This window comes from Epinephelus moara, chromosome 8 (genome assembly GCF_006386435.1).
Source record: "Epinephelus moara isolate mb chromosome 8, YSFRI_EMoa_1.0, whole genome shotgun sequence".
NCBI lineage: Eukaryota > Metazoa > Chordata > Actinopteri > Perciformes > Serranidae > Epinephelus > Epinephelus moara.
Genome location: NC_065513.1, coordinates 21,984,835 through 22,006,135, shown reverse-complemented (window position 1 = coordinate 22,006,135; position 21,301 = coordinate 21,984,835). Strand labels below are relative to the sequence as shown.

The 21,301-nt window shown below is 43.1% G+C and overlaps 1 protein-coding gene across 4 annotated transcripts in view; it reads left to right on the top strand.

The window, feature by feature from the left end:
• Nucleotides 1-20,907, top strand: part of ebf2 (EBF transcription factor 2) — a 37,514-nt gene extending 16,607 nt beyond the window's left edge. For 2 of the 4 annotated variants that reach the window (XM_050050123.1, XM_050050124.1), the window contains exons 7-16: nt 12,889-12,970; nt 14,482-14,623; nt 15,971-16,101; nt 16,325-16,451; nt 16,602-16,690; nt 16,802-16,867; nt 17,902-18,076; nt 18,166-18,348; nt 19,015-19,185; nt 19,367-20,907. In XM_050050123.1, the coding sequence (XP_049906080.1) occupies nt 12,889-12,970; nt 14,482-14,623; nt 15,971-16,101; nt 16,325-16,451; nt 16,602-16,690; nt 16,802-16,867; nt 17,902-18,076; nt 18,166-18,348; nt 19,015-19,185; nt 19,367-19,398 (1,198 nt within the window). In that variant the 3' untranslated portion in view covers nt 19,399-20,907. Of the gene's footprint in view, nt 1-12,888; nt 12,971-14,481; nt 14,624-15,970; nt 16,102-16,324; nt 16,452-16,601; nt 16,691-16,801; nt 16,868-17,901; nt 18,077-18,165; nt 18,349-19,014 lie in introns of all 4 variants that reach the window. The other 2 variants (XM_050050121.1, XM_050050122.1) reach the window with 1 other exon arrangement.
• Nucleotides 20,908-21,301: the final 394 nt, after the last annotated feature.

Genomic DNA, 21,301 nt, shown 5'->3' with positions numbered 1-21,301 from the left:
AAAAAAGGGAAACTGGAAGACCAACAAGACAGATTCAAGATGCTAGTTAGCCAGTTAGCACATTAACTATACTACCTGATGCTAAAAGACCGAATGATATGTCCGCTAACGAACAATTACACAAACAACTATGAACCGTTTCTGCTAAAGAGCTTAATGGCTAAAAAAAGAAACCTTACCTAATGTAACAAGTTTGTTTTGCTCTCACGTCCCCTTGACATTGGCCGTTTGTTTTCTATCCTTACTTCATTTTTCTTCTCATGCACTGAGCTGAGCTGCCAATCAGTGTGATTTCATCACCTATTGGTTTGTGGACTGTCATTTCGAAGCCTCAATTTTGGCATTTTGTCTGTGGCCATCTTGTTTTTTTGGAGCCAGAAGTGACCATATTTGGATGAAAGGCTAGCAGTGTGGAGAAGCAAGGGGTGGATGTGACTCAGAGAGTAGCGAGGCCTGTCACTCGAAGCAGCCCTGCCCTTAAATATGCGTAACTTTGGGCCTTAATAAAATGTAAACAGGTGACTTGTAAAAATATACCCACAGACTCCCATTTTAACATGGGGGTCTATGGGTATTTACTCTGCTTTGGAGCCTGCCTCAAGTGTCTGTCAGATGAACTGCAGTTTTTGGCACTTCTGCATGGGCTTCATTTTACACCCTCTGAGGTTGCCGCTTGGTCAGGGCCCTTATTTGTGAATATCCTCCAGCCAATCACAAACAGATATTTTATACTGTACTATGTTACACTGGATATTATACTGACCATAGTAAAAGCAAACTCAGTTGTTGGGATTCACTCCACAGACTGATCGGGTTGTAATATTGCTGGATTGCTCTCACAACCTGAAACATCCCTCTGATACTGGTATTATTATGTATGCATAAATTACCTGTGTGCCACTCATACATTCATGCACGGACACAAAGTCAGACACACTGGTCCCTTCAGTCCGCTGTCACAGGTCTATCCCTGGTGGGGTAGTACTGTCCAGTCCCTCCAGACCCCCTGTCAGCGAGCCTCTCAGGCAGGGGGCCAGGCAGCGTGGCGACAGGGCCCTGAGGCTCCAGTGCACACTGCCTCACACAGCGGAGCGGCACACAGGCTGGACCACTGAGCAGCTGGCACAGGACCACGGGGATGGCTCCTCCCTTGGGGCAATGCAAGGGGGAGAATGACACAAAGACAGACAGGGAGAGACGATGCAATGTCTAGAATATCAAATCTACTGACAGGTACTGCCTCAAACAGTAAGAGCCTCACTCAGAGTTAGACTGGTGAAAATGAGTTCAGGGACCTTTTGTGGGGCCCGAGCTTTCTGCGACGTGCTCTCACGTGAACTGGGAAGATCCCGGACTCTAGTGTGCACAGGAAGTGTATAATGAGTGGTAGGTTATGAGCCGAGTTTGTGTTTGGTCACCTCTGCTCTGCTCCGGCCAGTGTTAGCTGTTGTGGCTTGAACTCTGACACGAGGAGTAGGCCTGGTTTGTTTTCTCAGAGAGAGCCTACAGAGGGGGCAATCGGAAACAGAGAGCAGTGGGGAAATGTTTTGAGAGGAAATGGGAATGGACTACCAATGGGCTAATGTGGAGGAACAGCAGGGGGACATTTAGAGTGGGTGGGATGCAGAGGGAGTGAAGGGGGGGCAAATTAGAAGTTTTGAGTTGCAGCTCATTGGCACTCTGAAAGGCCTCACACTCTCAGAGTAGCTGGGGCAAACCCTCTCATTTGTCTGGCCTCTAATAGGGTTCACCTTTGGTTGAGCGGTGTAGAGATTAAGTAGGGGCACTCAGAGGATCAGAAGGGGGCAGATTAGTGTGATTTAGAGGTACTTCACATCGCAGGCAAGTGAGCGGTATGTGGTTATGTGTGTGCGTGTGTGTGTGATTTGTATTTGTGGGTTTATTTTTCATGTGAAATTCCTGCATTTACCATTTATTTTGTAAGGGGATCTTGTATCAGCATAATCAGGATCTCATGTGTGTGTGTGGGTGTGGAGTCAGAGGCCAGTTAGCAGTGGTATTTAGGAACAAGGGCTGTTTTCTTTGGCTGGATGCTGCCGCTGTGGGTGGAGCTGTTAGGGTGTGTGTATGTGTGTGTGTGATGGGGATAGGGCTGTTACGGTCTTAAATTTCACTAATGACTTAACAATGCCCCCTGGTGCTGAGCCGGCCCCGCTGGCCACCTTGTTTGTTTGTTTGCCTATTTATCTGGAATCTGGACAGACTATATGTCTCCCAGGAGTTAGATTTCTCTACAAATTCTCCAGCCTTTCACTTTTTGAGAACATTCCTCAACACTTATATTTACACATGTGCAGTATCTCTTAAATTAAATGTGATTAAGTGTCCTTATTGGCTTATGCTTGAGGCAATAGTTGTCCCTCCTGAGGGACATGGAAAAAGGCAAGGGTTTCATTTAGATACTGTTTTCATACAATAGATCTGCATTTTTAAAACTTATATTTGCACTTTAAAGCAGCAGTTGGTAACTTTTATAATTGCACTATGTTCACACAGCACTAAATGAGACAAATAATCTGTGGAAAAATCCTATTCCTCTCCCTACTCTATTGCGTTGTAGCACTTCTGATGGTCGTACTGCACGAGAATGAAAACGAGGACTCTCTAATGCAGCTGTCAATCGTGTCAATCGCACTTCCGATACCTTGGTCAAACTGTCAAACTAGGCTGCGCTGATCAAATATGAATCAAGATTCTGTTACTGCATTGCCCATTTCTTGCCTCAAATATTTACAGAAACATATTTTAGTGTACTGTTTAGCTGTAAAATGAGAAAGCTTATCCTGCCGCTGGGCGCTGCTTGGTACCTCGGTTGACTGTTTCCAACATGGCAGCTGAGTCACAAACTTTCTCATTTTACAGCTAAACAGAACACTTAAATATGTTTCTGAAAACATTTATATACTGTATATGTCATCATCTAAATGTCAGTGTCAGGGTGTATTTTAGCTGGTCTTTTGAACTGTTTGTAGTTGCACTGCTTTCTTTTTTTTATGGTTCTCTTTTGGCATTTTTTAATAATGATTTTAGCTGTTCTTTTATCTCAGACATGTTAGGATGTTACATACCTTGACATGTTTCGGCAGAAACTTCCGCCTTCCTCAGAAGTGTCACTTGGTGGTGGTTGTCAGCGTGACCATATTGGCTGATTGACAGATCATCTGAAAAAGACGCGTCACAACCACCACCAAGTAACACTTCTGAGGAAGGCGGAAGTTTCCGCCGAAACATGTCAAGGTATGTAACATCCTAACATGTCTGAGATAAAAGAACAGCTAAAATCATTATCAGAAACTAAAGACATAATGAACACCATTGAACTAGCATTTTTCAATGTACTTTTTAGTTTTCTTTGTTTTAATTTCATTTGATATTTTTTTGTTTCATATTATTTGTTTTTGAGTTGAATATTTTGTAATTTGGTCCATATGTTGTCTGACTGTAACTTATGTTGCTGCCTGTCTTGGCAACGACACTCTTGAAAAAGAATTTTTAACTCACAAGGTATTCCTGGTTAAACAAATGTTAAATTAACAAAAATAAATGTGAGGCAAGAAACAGGCAATGCAGAATCTTGATTCACATTTGATCAGCACTGCCTCATTTGACAGTTTGACCGCACTTTAAGGAGAAATTGACATGATTGGCAGCTGCGTTGGAGACTCCGCGGCTCTGACTGGTTGTTTTTGGTGCACTAGGGTCAATTCTAGCAAATGCCATTAGAGAAAATAGGAGGAGGATGAGGGACACAGATCAGTTTAGTGTACTTCCTCCAGAATATAATGACACTTTTAGAAAATACGACACAAAGCTATTCTTATAAATGTTACCAACTGCAGCTCTAATGGCACCATGCTAACAGAAGAGTAAGGCACAGAGTGTGTGATAGATTTGTGCACTGAATTGAAGTATATGAATTCGAAGCAAAGCAGAAATTATCGCTGCCTCTTTTGTGTTTTGCTGGCTGAATCATTAATGCAACAGATGCTGTGTTTTCCTCATCACGGAGGGAAAGTTAAAGGAAAACAGAAACAGCAAATGCACTGTCACTATAATCTTTTGGATGCATGTATAAGTGTGTGTGTGTGTGTGTAATGGTCCTGATGAATCTGTCAGGGCTGAGGGCAGGGGGTGATGTGACTGCTGACAGGCTCCCAGCAGGCATGCTGAGAGCCCCAACAGTCAGCGTGCCCTCCCTTCAGCCTCCCCACCGCCTGGCTCCCCTTCTCCTCTCCCAGTCCTCAGCTCCACACATTTGCTGTGTATTAGGCACGGACAGTAAATTACAGCACCCTGGACCTCGGAGTGATTCTATTCCCATCTCTTCACACGTTCTTCCTCATCTCCTCCTGCAGCACCATTATCCAGTTCACCTTCTCCTGCGTCTGTCTATCTTCCCTCCTTTTTCTCTCGTTTTGATCTGTTTCCCTCCCTCTGTCTGTCATATTCGTCCTGGCTCTTCGACTCCCTCAACCCTGTCAGATTTCTCTACCCTTTCTGTCTTTCTCTCACTTCTGCTATACTTCCCATCCTCCGTTCTTCTATTGTGTCACGCTACACAGCGTTCCCTCCCTTACACATCCCCTCCGCTCCCCCTTTACTTTCTTACAAGCAGGTCCCTGTTGTCTAGGCTTCACAGGTTTCTCTGCCGCTTCTCTCGCTTTCTTTCGTCCTCCTTCCTATCCCTCTCTCCCGCCCTCTCCTTCTCTCCCCCCTCGCCCCCCCTCTCCCTTCTCTCTCTTTCTGGAAACAGATGTTGTTTGTCAGATCTTATCATTACTGGCTAATTAAGAAGACATCTCTTCTCCTTCTGTTGTTGCTTCTCTTTCCTCTCCTCTCCCTCTCAGTGGCATCCATCCCAGATTCATTGTTCTTCTCTGAGAGAGGTTCAGGTCGAGCTTTGATATACACGTGTTATTGGTAAATCTGATTAGCGTCTGATTGATTGAAAGGGTATTGAGACTGCAGGATTAGTGTTGGTGTATTGCAGATGACCTTCTGGTATGTTTGAAATCTATTCAGCTGTAGAGGGTGCTCCGTGTCTCCATTTGACAGTTGAGAGTATATTTTGAATCCTTGTCCCTCAGGACACACCAAGCATGCTGGGAGAGGTGAGGCCACTGATGGGACTTCTATTCCCCGTCCTGGTTGTGAATTCATGTTCTCCAGACTCTGAATATCTATCCATATCCATCTATTTGGCAGGCTGACCGCGGTCCCATGTGGCTAAGCTTTGTATGCAATCTATGCTTTTGGCTTAGCTCGGGAGACTGAAACATTAATTCATTTTAAATTGTCGAGATGCACATTTAGCAGCTAGAGAGCGGGTATGCAGTAAAACACTTTAGCACCCAGGAGAAACCTCATTGAAACACTCGAGTGCCTCTTGTGTACCCTTCCCATCATTCCGCTTTCCTCCCCTCAGCCCTCTTTTCCTCGCAGCGCCGCCGCCGTGCCTCAGTCAGTTTTGCGGTGGCAAGCCTGAAGGTTTTACAGCGCTACCAAGCTCTATAAATCAGCACTAGTGGTTTAAATGTTTGGCTTTGTCACAGTTCTCAAGTTTAGAGGCGGGGTGGGCTGGAGCTGAGGTTGCAGGGGTGAAGCCAGCCTGGGAGGCAACGGAGGAGAGGCCAAGAGGGGCACAGCCAGTCCACCAGGCAAATTTATACAGAGCTGAGTCCCCCCCTGTGCTCGCTGTCTGCCTGAGTCTATACCTGGAATCCATTTACCTGCTGATTCTCTTACTACTGGTCAAAGAAGACTGGGTTTTCTAAGTCTGAAATATTGCAGCTTTTTTAGCTGAGTTCACTGATATCAAAACAGTACTTTTTCAGATTCCTTACTTATAGGCATGTAATATTTTTTTATTTAGCAAACTCCTAAACCTCTCAAATATGACCGTGACTGCCTCCAGCAAATGCATGACACTTTTCATCCCAATTGCTCTTCAGTAAACATCACTGTCATCAAATCTACCGTTGAACTGTTCAAATACATGAGAATGTACAGAATAAGCAAGGTGTTGTGTTTTTCCCTGGGGGAGTGACAGTTGAACTCTCTGGCTGCACACACGGAGAGGGAGCGAGTCCACGAGCATAAATCTTCAAATGTAATATCACTTTTTAAACACTTAACCCTTCAAGCGGAGTGTAAAACTTTTGCCGCTTCATGTGTCTTCTTGACGGAAATTGCCAAACTAAATGTGTCCCCTCACAACATGGTTCCTGTATAGTGTTAATACAAAACAAATCAATATTCATGGAAATAAATCACATAAATAATATGTGTAGATATCAAATAGCAACATAAATCATAATTATGGCAGTTAAAGTTACATTTTGTCCACACACAAGCAGCCAGACAAGAACTTTGCCAGATTATTGTTCAGTTTAATATAGGAAAATTATTATGTAGGCCTCAATCAGTAATTATCTGAATGCGCAAACAACTTAAAAACAACTTTGGGTTGTTTACTGTTTTTGATATTAGGTGCAGTAGTCAATACCAAAAGAGTTATTACTCAGCCTCTCAGATGAATGAACTGGTATTTTGCCTGCAGTGGAAGTAACTAAGTACATTTACTCAGCTACTGTGCTTATTTGCAATTTTGAGGTACTTGTACTTTGAGTATTTAGATTTTTTTCTATTATATACTTCTGCTACATTTTGTAGTCATTGTACTGTACTTGGCTGGTTTAAGGTGCATGTCAGCATGTGGGCACAGATGGTGCTTAAAGTCATACAGGATAAGTGCTGATGTCACTGAGAGGCTATTAGACATCAGGGTAATGTGGTGACCAGTCGTTTGCTAAATGGTAGATGGAAGTTTCAACTGGGACAATCTTGTAAAAGTGTAGAAAAGCTGTTCAGCTGTTCTATTGATGACTGGATGTGCGTTATACAAGCTGTTACAAAATGGTAGAAATGGAGTCAGTGTGGCTGTGAGATGTTTGCTGTTGAAAGGCAAGAGAAGCTGATGCCACAGATATCCCTGTATGTTTTAGGACAAGAGGGGGGGAGGTTGACTGGGAGGTTGGTGTGAAAGGTCCTGTGGTGGTATGCGACAGAGGGGGTATCAGTTCGTGGAGGGTTTTCTGTGCCCCATTAGCAGTGTCAAAGGTCATGTGCCCCGGGTGTTAACCCTGGTGACCAGTCTAGCTTCCAGTCTGCCAGGGGACCCGGGTCCAGGGGTATTTATTACTATCCCCCCCCTCACCTCTTTGCTTCATCCCCCAAACACAGCTCTCCCCATGGAGGAAAACAAAACACCTCCATCCCTCCCCCCCAGCCGTTCCTCGGCCTGGGTACATGTACTAATTGGATGCATATCCATACACTGATGCGTGATGACCCATCTGTAGATTTGTGCCTTGCTGTGTAACATTCTTAGGTCAACACTGATTTATCCAAATCCAAGCACATAGCTGTGAGCTGAAGTGTGTTTTTATCCCATTACTTACATGTTTTATTAAAAATCAGCTTGCACGTACAAACATATAACTTTTAGCCGTTTGTTTTTGAGGCATCATTTTTGCTAATGTGTAAAATTTTTGCATGATTGATTGTGCACACATGGTTGCCTGCAAGTCGGTATTTGTCTTTGTTTATTTTCCTGTGAAATCACGCGTGAATGTGTGTGTGGTTTGTACGGCCAGCATGTGACACATGCATGCATACGTGCACGTATCGGGGCCTGCTGTATGAGTTAGTGCTCTCAGTGTGTGAGTGTGGCAGAGGAAGGCCCTCAGCATGTCAGTATGTTTTAATGCTTCACATCTGGTTTCCTAATTTTCCTCCCACCCTTGCAGCCCTCCCCTCAGCTCCCCTCCACCGCGATGTCAGGACACTGTTTTGTTTTTTCAAGCGAGCGGGGGGGTGATGAAGGGGATGTCTGATGAGTGATGGCCCTGAATACAGGACATCAACATTCTCCCTCTCTTCCTCTGTCTTTGCCTCCCCTCTTTCCATCTATCTGTTTCTCTATTGCTCTGTCTCTCGTATTTCTTACAATCAATGGCTATTGAGCATTATGGAGGGGATTAGAACTACATGGATGAGGAGGAGCAGCTCCCTCTTCTTCGCTGAGCAGCAGGGCATCCACGTCCGCTGAACAAAAAATATGACCTCCTCCTCATTCTTTTCCTTAAATTTTCCCCTCCCATATTTTTGTATTAACGCATAAATTTGTCATCTTTGGTGCAGTAACCCCAAAAAGTGGAAGGCCAAAGCCAAATCCCAGAAAAGGAGATGAATGGAGAAAGTTTTCTAGCCGTGCTGCTTCTTGAACTCTGCGTTAAAGCCTTTTTGCATCACATGCTTCAAGAGCTGCTGCGACCAGTAAACCTTCATTTACAATGAGCACAGAGGGCGATGTGTTTTATGTCTATGTGAAAAGGCAGTTTATGTCAACAGTGATTAGTGCTGATGAATGGCTATGAAAATTTTTGTTAGGGGTCCTGTGCTTCTTAGGTGCTCGTTGCATGATTAAGGCCATATGTAACGCTCACTGTGTAACACTTATGAGTAACAGATGCTCCAACGGACTGAGAAATGTGAAACTAAGGGTCTGTGTCGAGGGGTGAAATATTTACAAAAACTGAATTTCTGCTATTGTCTCCAGTGTCGTGACTTGCTGGTTGGTCGTTGAACTAGTTTAAGTTAAGCATGTTGTCACCATTGGGATGGCCGCCTCACGCTGCGAGGCCTGTGTTTAGTCTTGGGAACTGAAGCAGATGCAGACAAAGGGGATTGAAGGCCTTGACAGAGATGCAGAAGTGAAGACAGAAAAAAAAACAGACTCCCTGTGGTGCCGCAGTGGAAAATGATCCCAAGGTTTAAGACTTGGGTCTATGTTTTGTTTGTGTTTCCTGTCTTAAGTGTGTCTGTGGAGGGTAGATGTTGTGGAAGATACTGCTGACTACAGATAAGACTTTCAAATGCTTTTTAAATTTGTCATTGAACAAAAATCACAAGGAGTTTGCGCTTATCAAGTTTCAGTGTGATATCAGTTAGTAATCTAATGTCACAGGAGGATATTCTTCTGAAATAGGAGAATAATGTTTTGGCTTGTGCAACAAATTATTTATCATTATATCTGACAGGGTAAAAGTTGAAAGGGGTTTCCCAATAGCTTTATTTACACTATGTTCCTCACTTAGCAGCGTATTAAACAAACAGAATCACCATTTTACACCTGCTCTATGAAACAGAATATTCTGTGAATGTAAAGAACAAGGCACACATTAAATATAAACACACTTAAGCTAGTGGAGTTCTTTGAAAATAGTCTTTCTCTACAATTTCCATGTGACATGAAGATCACCTCCAATTCTTTACATGTTCTCCTCATCTCTTCCCTCTGGATGGGGAGGTGTGTGGGTGTATTACATTACCAAAACAAAAACAAACAACAGCAATATTAAACTTTTGCAACCACAATAGAGGAGGGGATAAAAAACAGAGGGTCCTCGACTTCTTATTAATTATGCAAGATTAGTCTAATTATAATTCAGCAAATGAATGTGTGGCAGAAGGTGCGAGGCGACGGGGCTGGGAGATTTGCATGTTAAGTGGGCAGGGGGAAGCGGCTAATGCATGCTAATATATGCGTCAATGTCTCGCTTTAATTTCAGCATTTGCAGCTGTGTGCGTCCGAACTGAGGGGGGTGAAAAGTTGACTCAATGGGTTTTTGGGAGGGGGGGCAAAGGTGGGGGTGTCGGTGTATTAGAGTGTGCATGCATGCATGTGAATGTGTGTTTCTCTGTGTGTGTGTGTGTGTGTGTGTGTGTGTGTGTGTGAGGCATCTGGTGTCATACAAACAGCGAATGATGAGAAGAAGTCAACAAACAAGGTCAAGAACCCTCAGAAAGTGCACAAAGCCTGAGATGGATGTAGACAACCCCTCAATTAGGGTTGTGATATTGCTATCTGAGGCATCACTGTAGTCAGTCAGTCAAATGAAAGATGACTGCTGGTTAGATGAAAATTAAAGAAGTTAGTATTTCACTGCTGGAAAGATGCTCGGTTCATGAAACTGGGCTGTCCACGCAGTAGAAAGATGCAAATACATTTGAAATTGGTGCTAAATGACAAGAGAAAGCAGTCAAAAAGAGCTGTAGCATTTGCTTTTGCTCAAAAGGGAGAAAACCTACAACTACCAGAATGCATTGCACCCAGATGGACCAATAAACACTTCCACTAGTGGGTGATGTAATGCGAGCTTGACAGTTTTTTTCCACAGGACACAATATGGCGACTGGCTGGTAACAAACGATCTGAAATTACAGTAAAACAGTGAACTAAAATGTGTTTCTGAAAACATTTCAGGTGAAACAGGCAGAATCTTGGCTCATATCTTATCAGCACTGCTTAGTTTTAATGTTTGATCTCAGATTTTTTTTTTAGCCTTCGTTTTCACAATACAGGAAACAGTATGGCGCCCGCTTCTTGCTCACAAATTCTCGCATTACAGCCAAACAGTGCACTGAAACATGTTTCTGAAGACATTTTAGGTGTGAAATAGGCAATACAGTATCAGAATCCATGGTTATCCAGAGTGCCACACTCTTCGAGCAGCAGAGCATGCCCTGGGCACTCGTTAATTCATTTAGAAATAGAATGCTCCATTTCTTTGAACAACAGCGCTCTCATTTTAGTGTCAGATTGGAATTTACAAATGCACCTTTTGTCAGTACTGCCTAGTTTTACCATTTGGTCTGTGTTTGGGAGAGCGGGTTTGCTCTCTTCATCTGCTTCTATACTTTTTAACCCGTAGTGGTGGGCATAGGAAAATGCCCCAGTTTAGCAGAGAGGAGCAGGGAGATGGCCGCTGGTGAGATGGAGTGAATTTTAAATCCATGCATGCTACCCACTATGTTACGATACAAAGCTGGCTGAAAATCACTAAAGTATCTTTTTAAGTGGCCAACAAGCAAGTGGCTAGGGAACTATTGTGGCTAAACCACAGCCAGACCATGGACATAGGTACTGAAACCAAAAACGCGTTCCCTGTGCTGACTTCCCTCCTTATAAATCACAGTGAGAGCCTTTAAAAATGAACCATAATGTAAGAATCATTGCCAGGATAAAACATACATACAGCATAACCCCCAAAGGAGGCAGTAAAATGAAACAGAACACTTTTGAATATGGCCCTTCTTCAGAGGCAGGAAACAAACTGTATAACTTTCCTCGTGCAGCGTACTGTATATATAGTGCTTTTAAATCATGTTAAACTGATACTGTCATGGTGTCCAACAGATACATGTAAGGAAAAGTCAGACTGATGAGGGAAAAAAAGAAAAAAGGAAATGGGAGAGGCACAAATGTGTACTTGTACATGTTTCCACCCAAAAGTGAGGTCTAGTGCAGCTTTAAGGTTGGAGGTCCGAGCTCTCACTGATAAATTATAATCGCCCTTTGCCAACAACAATATTGATTGTCCTCCAACGAAATAGCTCAAATCAAGAAATATTGGACACACTGTTGGAACTGAGAGCTAGTTTGAAGCCAGGTCCTGTTCGCATGGGAGGAAGCTGGAGCGAGTGATGGAAGAATAGCGAGTAAAAGCTGTCAGAATGAGGGAGAGATTAGTATTCGATGGGAGGGTTCAGGGCTGTGGGGCCAATATGAAGTTCCTCTCCAAACAAGCGCTCTCCATTAAGATGACTTATATTTGTAGAGAGCACGGTGTGGGTGGGATTGGAGCTAACCATGTAGCCCAAAAACTGCTGCCTCCCTCTGCAGCATTTTTCTCCAGCACTGTTGTTGTTTGTTTAATTGGAACATTAATGGATGTGTTTTTCATTGGCAAGACAGAGCTGTGTTCTCTGCAGAGTGAAGTGGACATCTGGTTTGAGGGCTGTATATTTGCCAGTTGCCATAATTCTACCACAACGCCGCATCACTTCCAGGCTCATTTTTCTTTTCTTTTGATTTAACACACGTCCTCTGCCTAATTTCTCTTCAGTGTGAGATTTGTGTGGATCCTCTCAGCCTCGTCTGCACCTGCCCTCTTTATATACTTTCCTGCATCTCACCTTGCCAAGTCTCCCTCCTCGCTGTATTTCAGTGATGGAATGTGTTCTTGTTGTTGCCTTCCCTCTTTCCCATTGCTGTCTTTGCCTCTCAGCATGGGGACTTTGGGATTGCGGCAGAGCTGCGTTGCCATGGCAGCGGGCTGTGTTGCCGAACTGTGTACACCTGGGATTTGGAGTCTCTCTCCGTAGTCTCCCTCTCTCCTATTTATTCCACCTTTCTCTCAGGTTTTCTTTGGTGTAGCAGAGGCTATCAGCACCCCGCTCTCTCTCTGCTTCTCTCAGTCTCCCCAGCCTATCACCCTCAAAAGTACACTCACATACGTAATGAGACACATATACTTGAAAACAAAATTCATGTCCATACCAGTGCCTGTGCCTCTATCACTGCCTTCCTCTTTCCACCTCCTCATTTCACTTTCTCTGTAGTTGTCTCTACTTCGTTCCCTCTCCATTCCCATGTGGGGGTTCAAATACGGCATTGCGGGATACCACGGTCCCCCGAGTCCCCTGCATACATCACTGTCTCTAGTTTACTTTGAAACACAGCAGCGCTTTTCACTGGACTGTGCTTCAAATTCTCATCACTTGATTTAAAGTGTAATAACATTGACTTTAATACTAAGCTAAACAGCTGGGATTGATGTCAGCGCTCTAATCATATAGATAAGCGCACACACGGACACACACACCATCTATAAGACGTGTCTCTGAAAAATAATGACTGTCTCTTTTGACTGCCAGCGTAGCAAATAATCATATACACGACTCTTTCATGTGATTTCTTCGTCGCTGATGTACAAACATGTGTCCTCTTGTTTACCTTTGCAGGTTTTTCTTGAAGTTTTTCCTGAAATGTAACCAGAATTGTCTGAAGACAGCAGGAAACCCGAGGGATATGAGGAGATTCCAGGTACGTAAAAGATGGAAAAAGAAAAGCATGTATGTGTGCTTGTGTGTGAGTGGGACATGTGGAACTGAATTTAGGAAAAAAATATTTTACAGTCATGCAAAATATACCCCCTTCATGCCCCTCCATGTTAATAGAACGCTTCAATAATTAATTTCTTGTCTGTTCCTAGTAGAGTTTATGTCACAAACTCTCACATAGTAAAGCTCTCGAAAAGATTTTCCAGTGGAGGACATGGAGGAGGGAGTTAGAGGTGAAAGTTAAAAATCAATAAGGAGTCGGAGAGACGGAAAGACTTGAATGAAAAGGAGGTAGATATGTGGGAGACTTGGTCGTTGGGGTGCTGGGGTGCAGGAAATAGGTTGAGGTGTTTCAGGAAGTTGTCAAGAATTGAGTGATTGGCTCCAGATGGAGGAGGTCATGCTCCGTGACCCAGGAAGTGGTCACAGGGGACACTCCCGCCCCACTTCCTCTGCCGTCTTTCAGCACCAGCGGCCCCTGTCTGGCATTCTCCTTCTCCCAGCAAAACCCTCTGTCCCTTCCCCTTCTTACGTGCTCCCTCTGTCTTCCACCATGTTTTCTTTAACTCCTGCGATGTGACACATGCTGAGAAGTTATGAGCACACGGGGTGCTCCAAGACTCTCATCTCTGGGTTAAAAGGTGATCAGAGCCGGACAGGAGTCTGCTGCTTGATCGATAATTTACAGTTATTTTCCTTTAGGTTCGCCTCCCTTTCCACCGCCTATAGCACATATGCTTTTTCTCCTTTTCTTTCTTATGTTCCCTCACCTGCAAAATTACTGCCATGTGTTTATTTCCAAGGGAGTGCCAGGTTTTATCTTTGCTGTCTGATTGTATAAAAATGCATATTATAAATAGTTATTGTTTACTATGTAACTGGAGATGACTTTTCCTCACTGACTCATTCCCTCTAACTCTCAAAAACACGCTCTTAAACACAAACTCATTATCACATTCAGAAATAGTATCACATCTACACTCATAAATATCCACAGAGAAAAACCTACAAGTATCCTCTCATTAATTATATGTGTGTCGTCCATGCAAGGCAGATGTGGGAAGGGACACACACATGCTGCGGCCAGAAAATCAAATTAGGGCCACCATATATCATCCACTGCTTTAACGGCCGGCAAAAATGGGAGATCTGGTCCATATGTTTGGTGTCATTGAAGGATCAGGAGGAGACAGCAATGAGTCTGCTGCATGCTGTATGAATCAAAAAGTTAGGCAAGAGGCAGTGGAGAGGCCATATGGAGACCTGATGGAGGAGTGGAGGGGTGTATGAGCAGTGTCATCACCAGAATGCAGACATATTATGAAGAGCCCGGCAATGTCACATTACCTATTGAGAAATATTACCATCACCTGTACGCCGAAACAAATTGTCGCTCAGGGATTTTTTGCTGTTGTAACCGGAGATTGTGACTCGCAGCGTGCTGTCTAAGTCATGCACACACACTCATGTATCTTCCTCCTCTTAAACTTTCAGGTGGTCTTGTCCAGCACTGTGAGTGTAGACGGCCATGTCCTGGCGGTGTCCGACAACATGTTTGTCCACAACAACTCAAAGCACGGTCGGAGGGCCCGCAGGCTGGAGCCAGGCGAGTCTGTGGAGAATACTATGGAATATGGTGAGACGCTGACACTACAACACTACAATGTCACACCCCATTCATCTTTTATCTTGTTTTATTACATGTCTACTTCATCATTCACACTCAGAGACATATACTGTAACAGCAGGTACTTGAGTTGCTTAATGTCCATTCATAATCACCGTGATATATCAAACATAACCAGTGGTGCTACTGAGGTCATTAACTGAGCTAATTAATACATTAATTAAATACTTGTCTTCACATAAAGCATAGATGATAATAAAATCTTACCTTAAATCAATTTCTTTAAGCATGACACACACACATGTATCCCTGAACCAAGAAATACACATTAAATTGTGCTGGAAAGTTCTGTAACTTCGTGATTTTACTCAAATACTGTACTCAGGTACCTAATACTTCAGTACAATTTTCTGATCACACTTCAATAGTTTTACTTAAGATCTGAATGCAGGACTGACTACCCTAGATAATCCACAGACCTTGTTGTGAGCAGTTTCATTTAGAAACTGTTTTCCGAACTACACCCACCAACCGTAAATGTGCATAAGAAAAGCTGCTTCTACTGCTAGCTCACCCAGCACCACTGAGCTAGCTACTTTTACAGCTCAGCCTCATACCTCCGGGAACGCTTAAAATTTTCCTCAGTGGCCACTTGTGGTATTGCAGTAAAGAAATCCTCTGCGATCCAAGAGCATTTTCCCCATAGACCACCATGATAAAGGAGAAACAAGGTCAAGTTTTTGATCCATGATGGTTTCATATTTGTAAAACTGAACTGAAACATGATACTGCTCACATTAAGGTTTGTGGATTATCAAACGTATGTTTTTCAAACATGCTTTATTGGTGCTTCAAGCCGAGTGCCATCTAGTTCCATTATACTGGAGACAAGGCAGACATCTCAACAGCCGATATCTCCAACACTCCACAACTCATACCAAAACAATCCAGTCAGATAAATAGTACTCCAGGAAAAATGTGTAATTTGATTTTTGGGGTGAACTGCCCCTTTAAATAAAGGATCTGAATACTTTTTCTACCTTTGTGCCCTTGTACTCTGCACACCATATTCTACTGCAGCTTTTTACTGCTGTATATGATTACAGGTCATGTGATGTTTGACCTACATTTGATATGGATGAGACTCTGTTCTTCATGCAGTTTGTGTTGTTATTCATGGATAAAAGCCACATAAATAAAATTAAGTATCCATGAAATAGTATTAGCATTTTAGTTTTGGCCTGAACAATGTCTAAAGTAAACAGATTTGAAACACTTTCTATCCACTCATCTTTTAATTGGTGTAACCCTGTGTTGGAGCCCTCAGCGTTACTCTTGCTCTGCTCTCTTGTCCAGCCACCCCGTGTATCAAAGCCATCAGCCCCAGTGAGGGCTGGACCACCGGCGGGGCCATGGTCATCGTCATTGGGGAGAACTTCTTTGACGGGCTGCAGGTGGTGTTTGGCAGCATGCTCGTGTGGAGTGAGGTAGGAATTGTCTCCAAAACATCTCACTAATGATGGTACACTCTGAAGCGTATTTTGAAATGATATATATAGCATATGGCTTGTCTCATTATTTAGATGATTTATGGGCAGTCTACACAAATTAATCTTTCCACAGTATTGTGTTAGCCTAAATATTTACAAGGTGTGGTGGGGGGGATAATTTGTTGCTGTTTAGTGACACAATTTCTGTCTTGTTCCTCAGCTGATCACGCCGCACGCTATCCGTGTCCAGACACCTCCTCGACACATCCCCGGGGTCGTGGAGGTCACACTGTCTTATAAATCCAAACAGTTCTGCAAGGGAGCACCTGGACGCTTCATCTACACAGGTATTTAGACAACACATTGTACACTTTGCTTAGATTTCATAATGGCACCTGGGTTTTCAATGGTTTTTAGGGTCTTTAAGCATAAGAATTTAATGAACTCCATTCAAGAATTTATTTGTAATATATGTTTCTTTTCTTCTTCTATTTCAGCCCTAAATGAGCCAACTATAGACTATGGTTTCCAGCGTCTTCAAAAGGTCATTCCCCGACATCCTGGTGACCCAGAGAAACTAGCCAAGGTTAGTGACTCCTATAGAAAAGACTTAAACATGGTCATGATGATTTTTCAAGGAACCCTGCACACCACACTCCTATCAAGATGTTAATGTAATAAAATCTGTTCTTTGCAGGAGATCCTCCTGAAGAGAGCGGCAGATCTCGTGGAGGCCCTGTACGGAAATCCACACAGTAATCAGGTAAACAGCAACAGCTTTGGAACACTATCCCAAATACCTTAAAATTACATATTTGTGTATATAAAACATGCAGATATGTAGAAGACTACTCCAGTAATTTTGCATGTTTTAGCCCATTAAATATTAATAGTGTATGCGCTACATTACTGCTGACCATTTTCCAAAGCATACCATTAATGTATAAAGTGGCTTCCTACTTCCGAGGCAGCCACTGGTTTTCCATTCATTTCAGTAATTTAATTGCAGAGTGAAACCAGCATGATAATACAGTTCAAAGCAGATAATAAGTTACTCAGTGTTATCCCTGTTTTCTACTGCATGATTCAGCTTGACTCGACTCACTTTGGGTACCAGGACTTCTCTCTATTTCATTTTCCACGGAGGATAGAACCCCCTTGGTGTAGGCAGGATTCTCAGCTGATTGCCATAGCAACGCTGCGTGAAACTGCCATGACAACATCCTCAACGCAACACTCGCTGAATTCTTTAATCGGCAACCAAACAGTCTACACTTCGTCAATTGTAGTGTATGTAGTGTAGAGTCTTAAAATCTGGATCGACTTTAAAAATAAAAAAAATAGCTGTCATTATGGAAGGTAACTTGGCTATTTTAAAATGTTAGATATGTGCACAATGTCTCGTGTTGTGTGACAATTCGGTTGGTCGATTGGTTTGGCTCACTTAGAACCTCGACCAGTGTGGTACCAAAAAGATGCTAGGTACTATCCACAGCTTTTGCTGATGTAAAACCAAAAAAGAGCGAGTTAAAGTAGAGCCATGCTGTACAATGCAGTGGAAATGTGGCATTAGTTTGTCCGAAAGCTTCAACATCTGAGATTTGACTCAGCTGCCAAAATGTGAAGTGGACTAATTGGACATACTGTAGCTCAGACATACTCGACTTTGGAGATTTTTTAAAGCTCACCTGCTCCCTGTGATATCTTGACAGCCTAAAAAATGCATCACCTGGCCTCTCTCTATATCTGTGACACTGCCAGTCATCGCTAATTTCCATGTCATTGTATCTCCTGTAGGACATGCTGCTGAAACGTGCGGCAGACATCGCCGAGGCGCTCTACAGTGTTCCCCGTCCTCACAGTCAGCTGCAGGCGCTGCCCAGCTCACCGGCCCACGGCAGTGTCATGGGCCTGGGCTCCTATCCTTCTCAGTTAGGCGTCAGCATCGGGGAGCATGGACAGAGCAGCCAAGGTGAGCAAAATGAAACCAATTACTACTTACCTTTTTTCCTCCACTAATGAAGCTCAGAGCTGACCCAACCTTTTTATTTTTCACTTCAGGTTACATTCGAAATTCCAGCAGTTTGTCTCCAAGGGGTTACCCATCAGCCTCCACTCCTCAGCAGTCAAGCTACGGGGGCAGCGGAGGGATGACCGGAGGCTATGGGACAGTTCCCATGACCAGTCTAGGAGTACCTGGCTCTCCTGGTTTCAGCAGTGCCTCCCCCACAGGCTCTCCCTACAGTAAGACTGTATAATGATCTAATACATAGAGTGCTGCAGGGATGATGTTTTTTTGTGGGTCAGCCTGGACGTTAGCATCACCCTGGTTCCCCTGACAAAAAGCCAATGGGATTTTTAAATTGGATTTTGGATTACTGCAGAAAATCAGTTCTGTGGCAAACAAAAGTTTATGCTACTTACACATTTTGTTCAGCAACATAATTTTCTCAAATTAAAAGCACTTTTCTGATTTTTTTTAAACCTAAATACAATAAATGTTAATGTTAGGCTATAAACAAACTGAACCATGGTCATTTAATGTCACCACACAACAAGGCTGTGAAGCTGTGTTCGGTATGATGACATTCTGTAGTCTCATTTAGCAACTGCCTTTTTTAAGACATGTAAAAGCCTAAAAATTCACAAGTGGAGTATTTACTGACATGTTGTAGAGCACAATGTTAGAGTCTCTTAAGCTTGTGTTAACCACTTACTTTAAGCATCTAACCAAAAATCAATTTAAAAAACCCACTGACTTCAAGACAAGAGAACCGCAAGTGCAAAAATGAATTCCTGGGTTTTAGGACTCATTCCTCCAGCACCCTATTTGTGTACTAATAAACCTCACATATCTGAGTCCGCTGTGATGTTCAGACTTTAGACTGACTGCCGCTCTCTCCTCCACAGTAATGCCCTCCAGCCCCACTATACCTGGGAGCTCCAGCTCCTCATCGTCTCTCTTGCCTTTCTCCTCCTTCCCGTCTGCTGCTAAACAGAAGAGTGCTTTTGCTCCCGTCCTCAGGCCCCAGGGCTCTCCCTCCCCTGCCTGCCCTGCCTCAGGGGGGAACAGCTTCAGAGGTAGCCATCCAACTCACTATCTGACCCCCCTGTCTGAACTCACGAATGCAGTCTAACCCCTTGTACTAACCGCTCGAAAGCTTTGACTGAACAAGACAGGGGAAAAAAAGTTGCTGGATGTACAATAATGCAAGACCTGATTGATTAGAATCATAGATTTTGTATATTTTTTTCTCTCCAGCGATGACGGGCCTGGTTGTTCCCCCGATGTAGCAAAGCACCCGCCCCAATCTACCCCAGACCACTGCTTCACTTAGCCCCTCTTTTGGCATTAAGAGGGAAGGGAGAATGGAAAATTGATCACTAGCGACCATGTATAAGTTTCCCTCCTGAGCCCCAACGCCATTTCTTAGTCCCTTTTTCATCCAGGTGGATGAAACAGGACGGGATACGAAAATGTCCAAAGACCAGCCATCTACTCCAGAGGCAGAGCACATTACTTCACCCACAACTACAGACAGACAAAGCTCCTTAGCTATCAGCACCAGACTGGACCATATATCGCTGCGTGTGTCATAAAGTGTCTGCATTTTTGAAAGGAAACAAACTCAAGCTTCGAAAGCATCTGTATTTACCTCTGGCCCGCAACCACATGCAGTATCTATTCTTCAACAGCCCGCCCGAACCTCGGCCAGAGACGTACGGGATGCGTTTGCGAGAGCACTGACGGACAACTCTGGTATAATGTTGCAGCTCTAAGAAGCAGGGTGCTATTTGTCTGTGTATGGACACCTTAAATGGCATGTGTGTACACTGTCTGTGAGTTAGCGAGAGGTTTTTTTGTAGTAGACTTTTTTGAAGACAATTTACATTCCAGAAAAATAGACCCTTTATTTTTTGTTCTGATCTCTACGGTTTTACAAGGGAGAACTCTTTGTCTCAATGGTTATTACGAAAGGAATTCATATATTGATTTATTTAAGAACAAGCAATTTAACTTATTATAGGTAGTTTAGGGAATAATATAAACGTGTTTTTATAAAGTGGTCCTTTTCCAACTTTTACTGAAATGAAGTTATCTCAACAATTGCTAATTAATTTGCTAAATGATCATAGGGAATTGCCTTTTTTTGGGTGGAGAAGATAAGCTCTAACACACTCTTTTGGAATAAAACGTCCCCAGTTTTCAGGTTCTTGCATAACAGAAATCTGAATGTTATGCCGGCATCTACAGGAGGGTATTGTCCTTGTGTAAAGGGGAAATGTTAGTTAGCCTTATCCTTTTTAATTTCACTTATAATGCATGCTTTGTCACATCGATGCCCTGATATTATTTCATTCCACGTTGCAAAGTTGAATTTACATGACTAAAACTTATAGATTTTACAGCTTCATTTTAAATGTCTCAACCCAGTACAGGTCTCTAGTCACTATGCAGTACAGGAAACGAAAGCACAAACTGCTCAATTGAAAAGAACAGGGCGTATTAGGTGTTCATTAACCCACATCATGCTGTTCTTACTCACTGATTTCTATCATCACAACACAAACTTCATTCTCAGGACGTGAAAAACAAAGAACACAAAGAGTAGATGACATTTTTGCAAATTTTGTTTTTAGAGTTTGGTTAATTTTATTTATTTAAAAAAAATTATTAGCAATTTAATATTATGTTTTTTGAAGCCATCTTTCTTTGAAACGGTACAAAAAATGGTGCAAATGTGATTTGTATATCTCAAGGTGTAATTATATTTTGTGCTCCAAATAAAACAAATAAGAAAAAAGTCACAAATGTTGTTTTAAGTTATTTGTAGAGTAAGTACGTCTCTCCTCACACACAAACACAATTTCCTGGACATAAAGATTTTCCTCCACATCTGAGGGTTGTGCTGGATCTATTTCTGAATGTGCCCATCACCTGTGTGCTCGTGCAGCTTGCTACACTGTTTTGTATACATAGCTGATGAGCCGCAGCATCTTAATTGTGATGCGAGCGTTAAAGACTGAGTAGAGCATGTCAAGATAAACAACAACACCCCCCCCATCTCTCTCCTCTTCAATAAGCCTGCTTTTCTCTGAGGACCGAGCCTCTGGGGGCCCGAATGAGAACCACATGAGTCTCCCTCCAACGTGGCCTCCTCCTCTCTGTCTCTTTCTCTCTCTTAAAACACACACA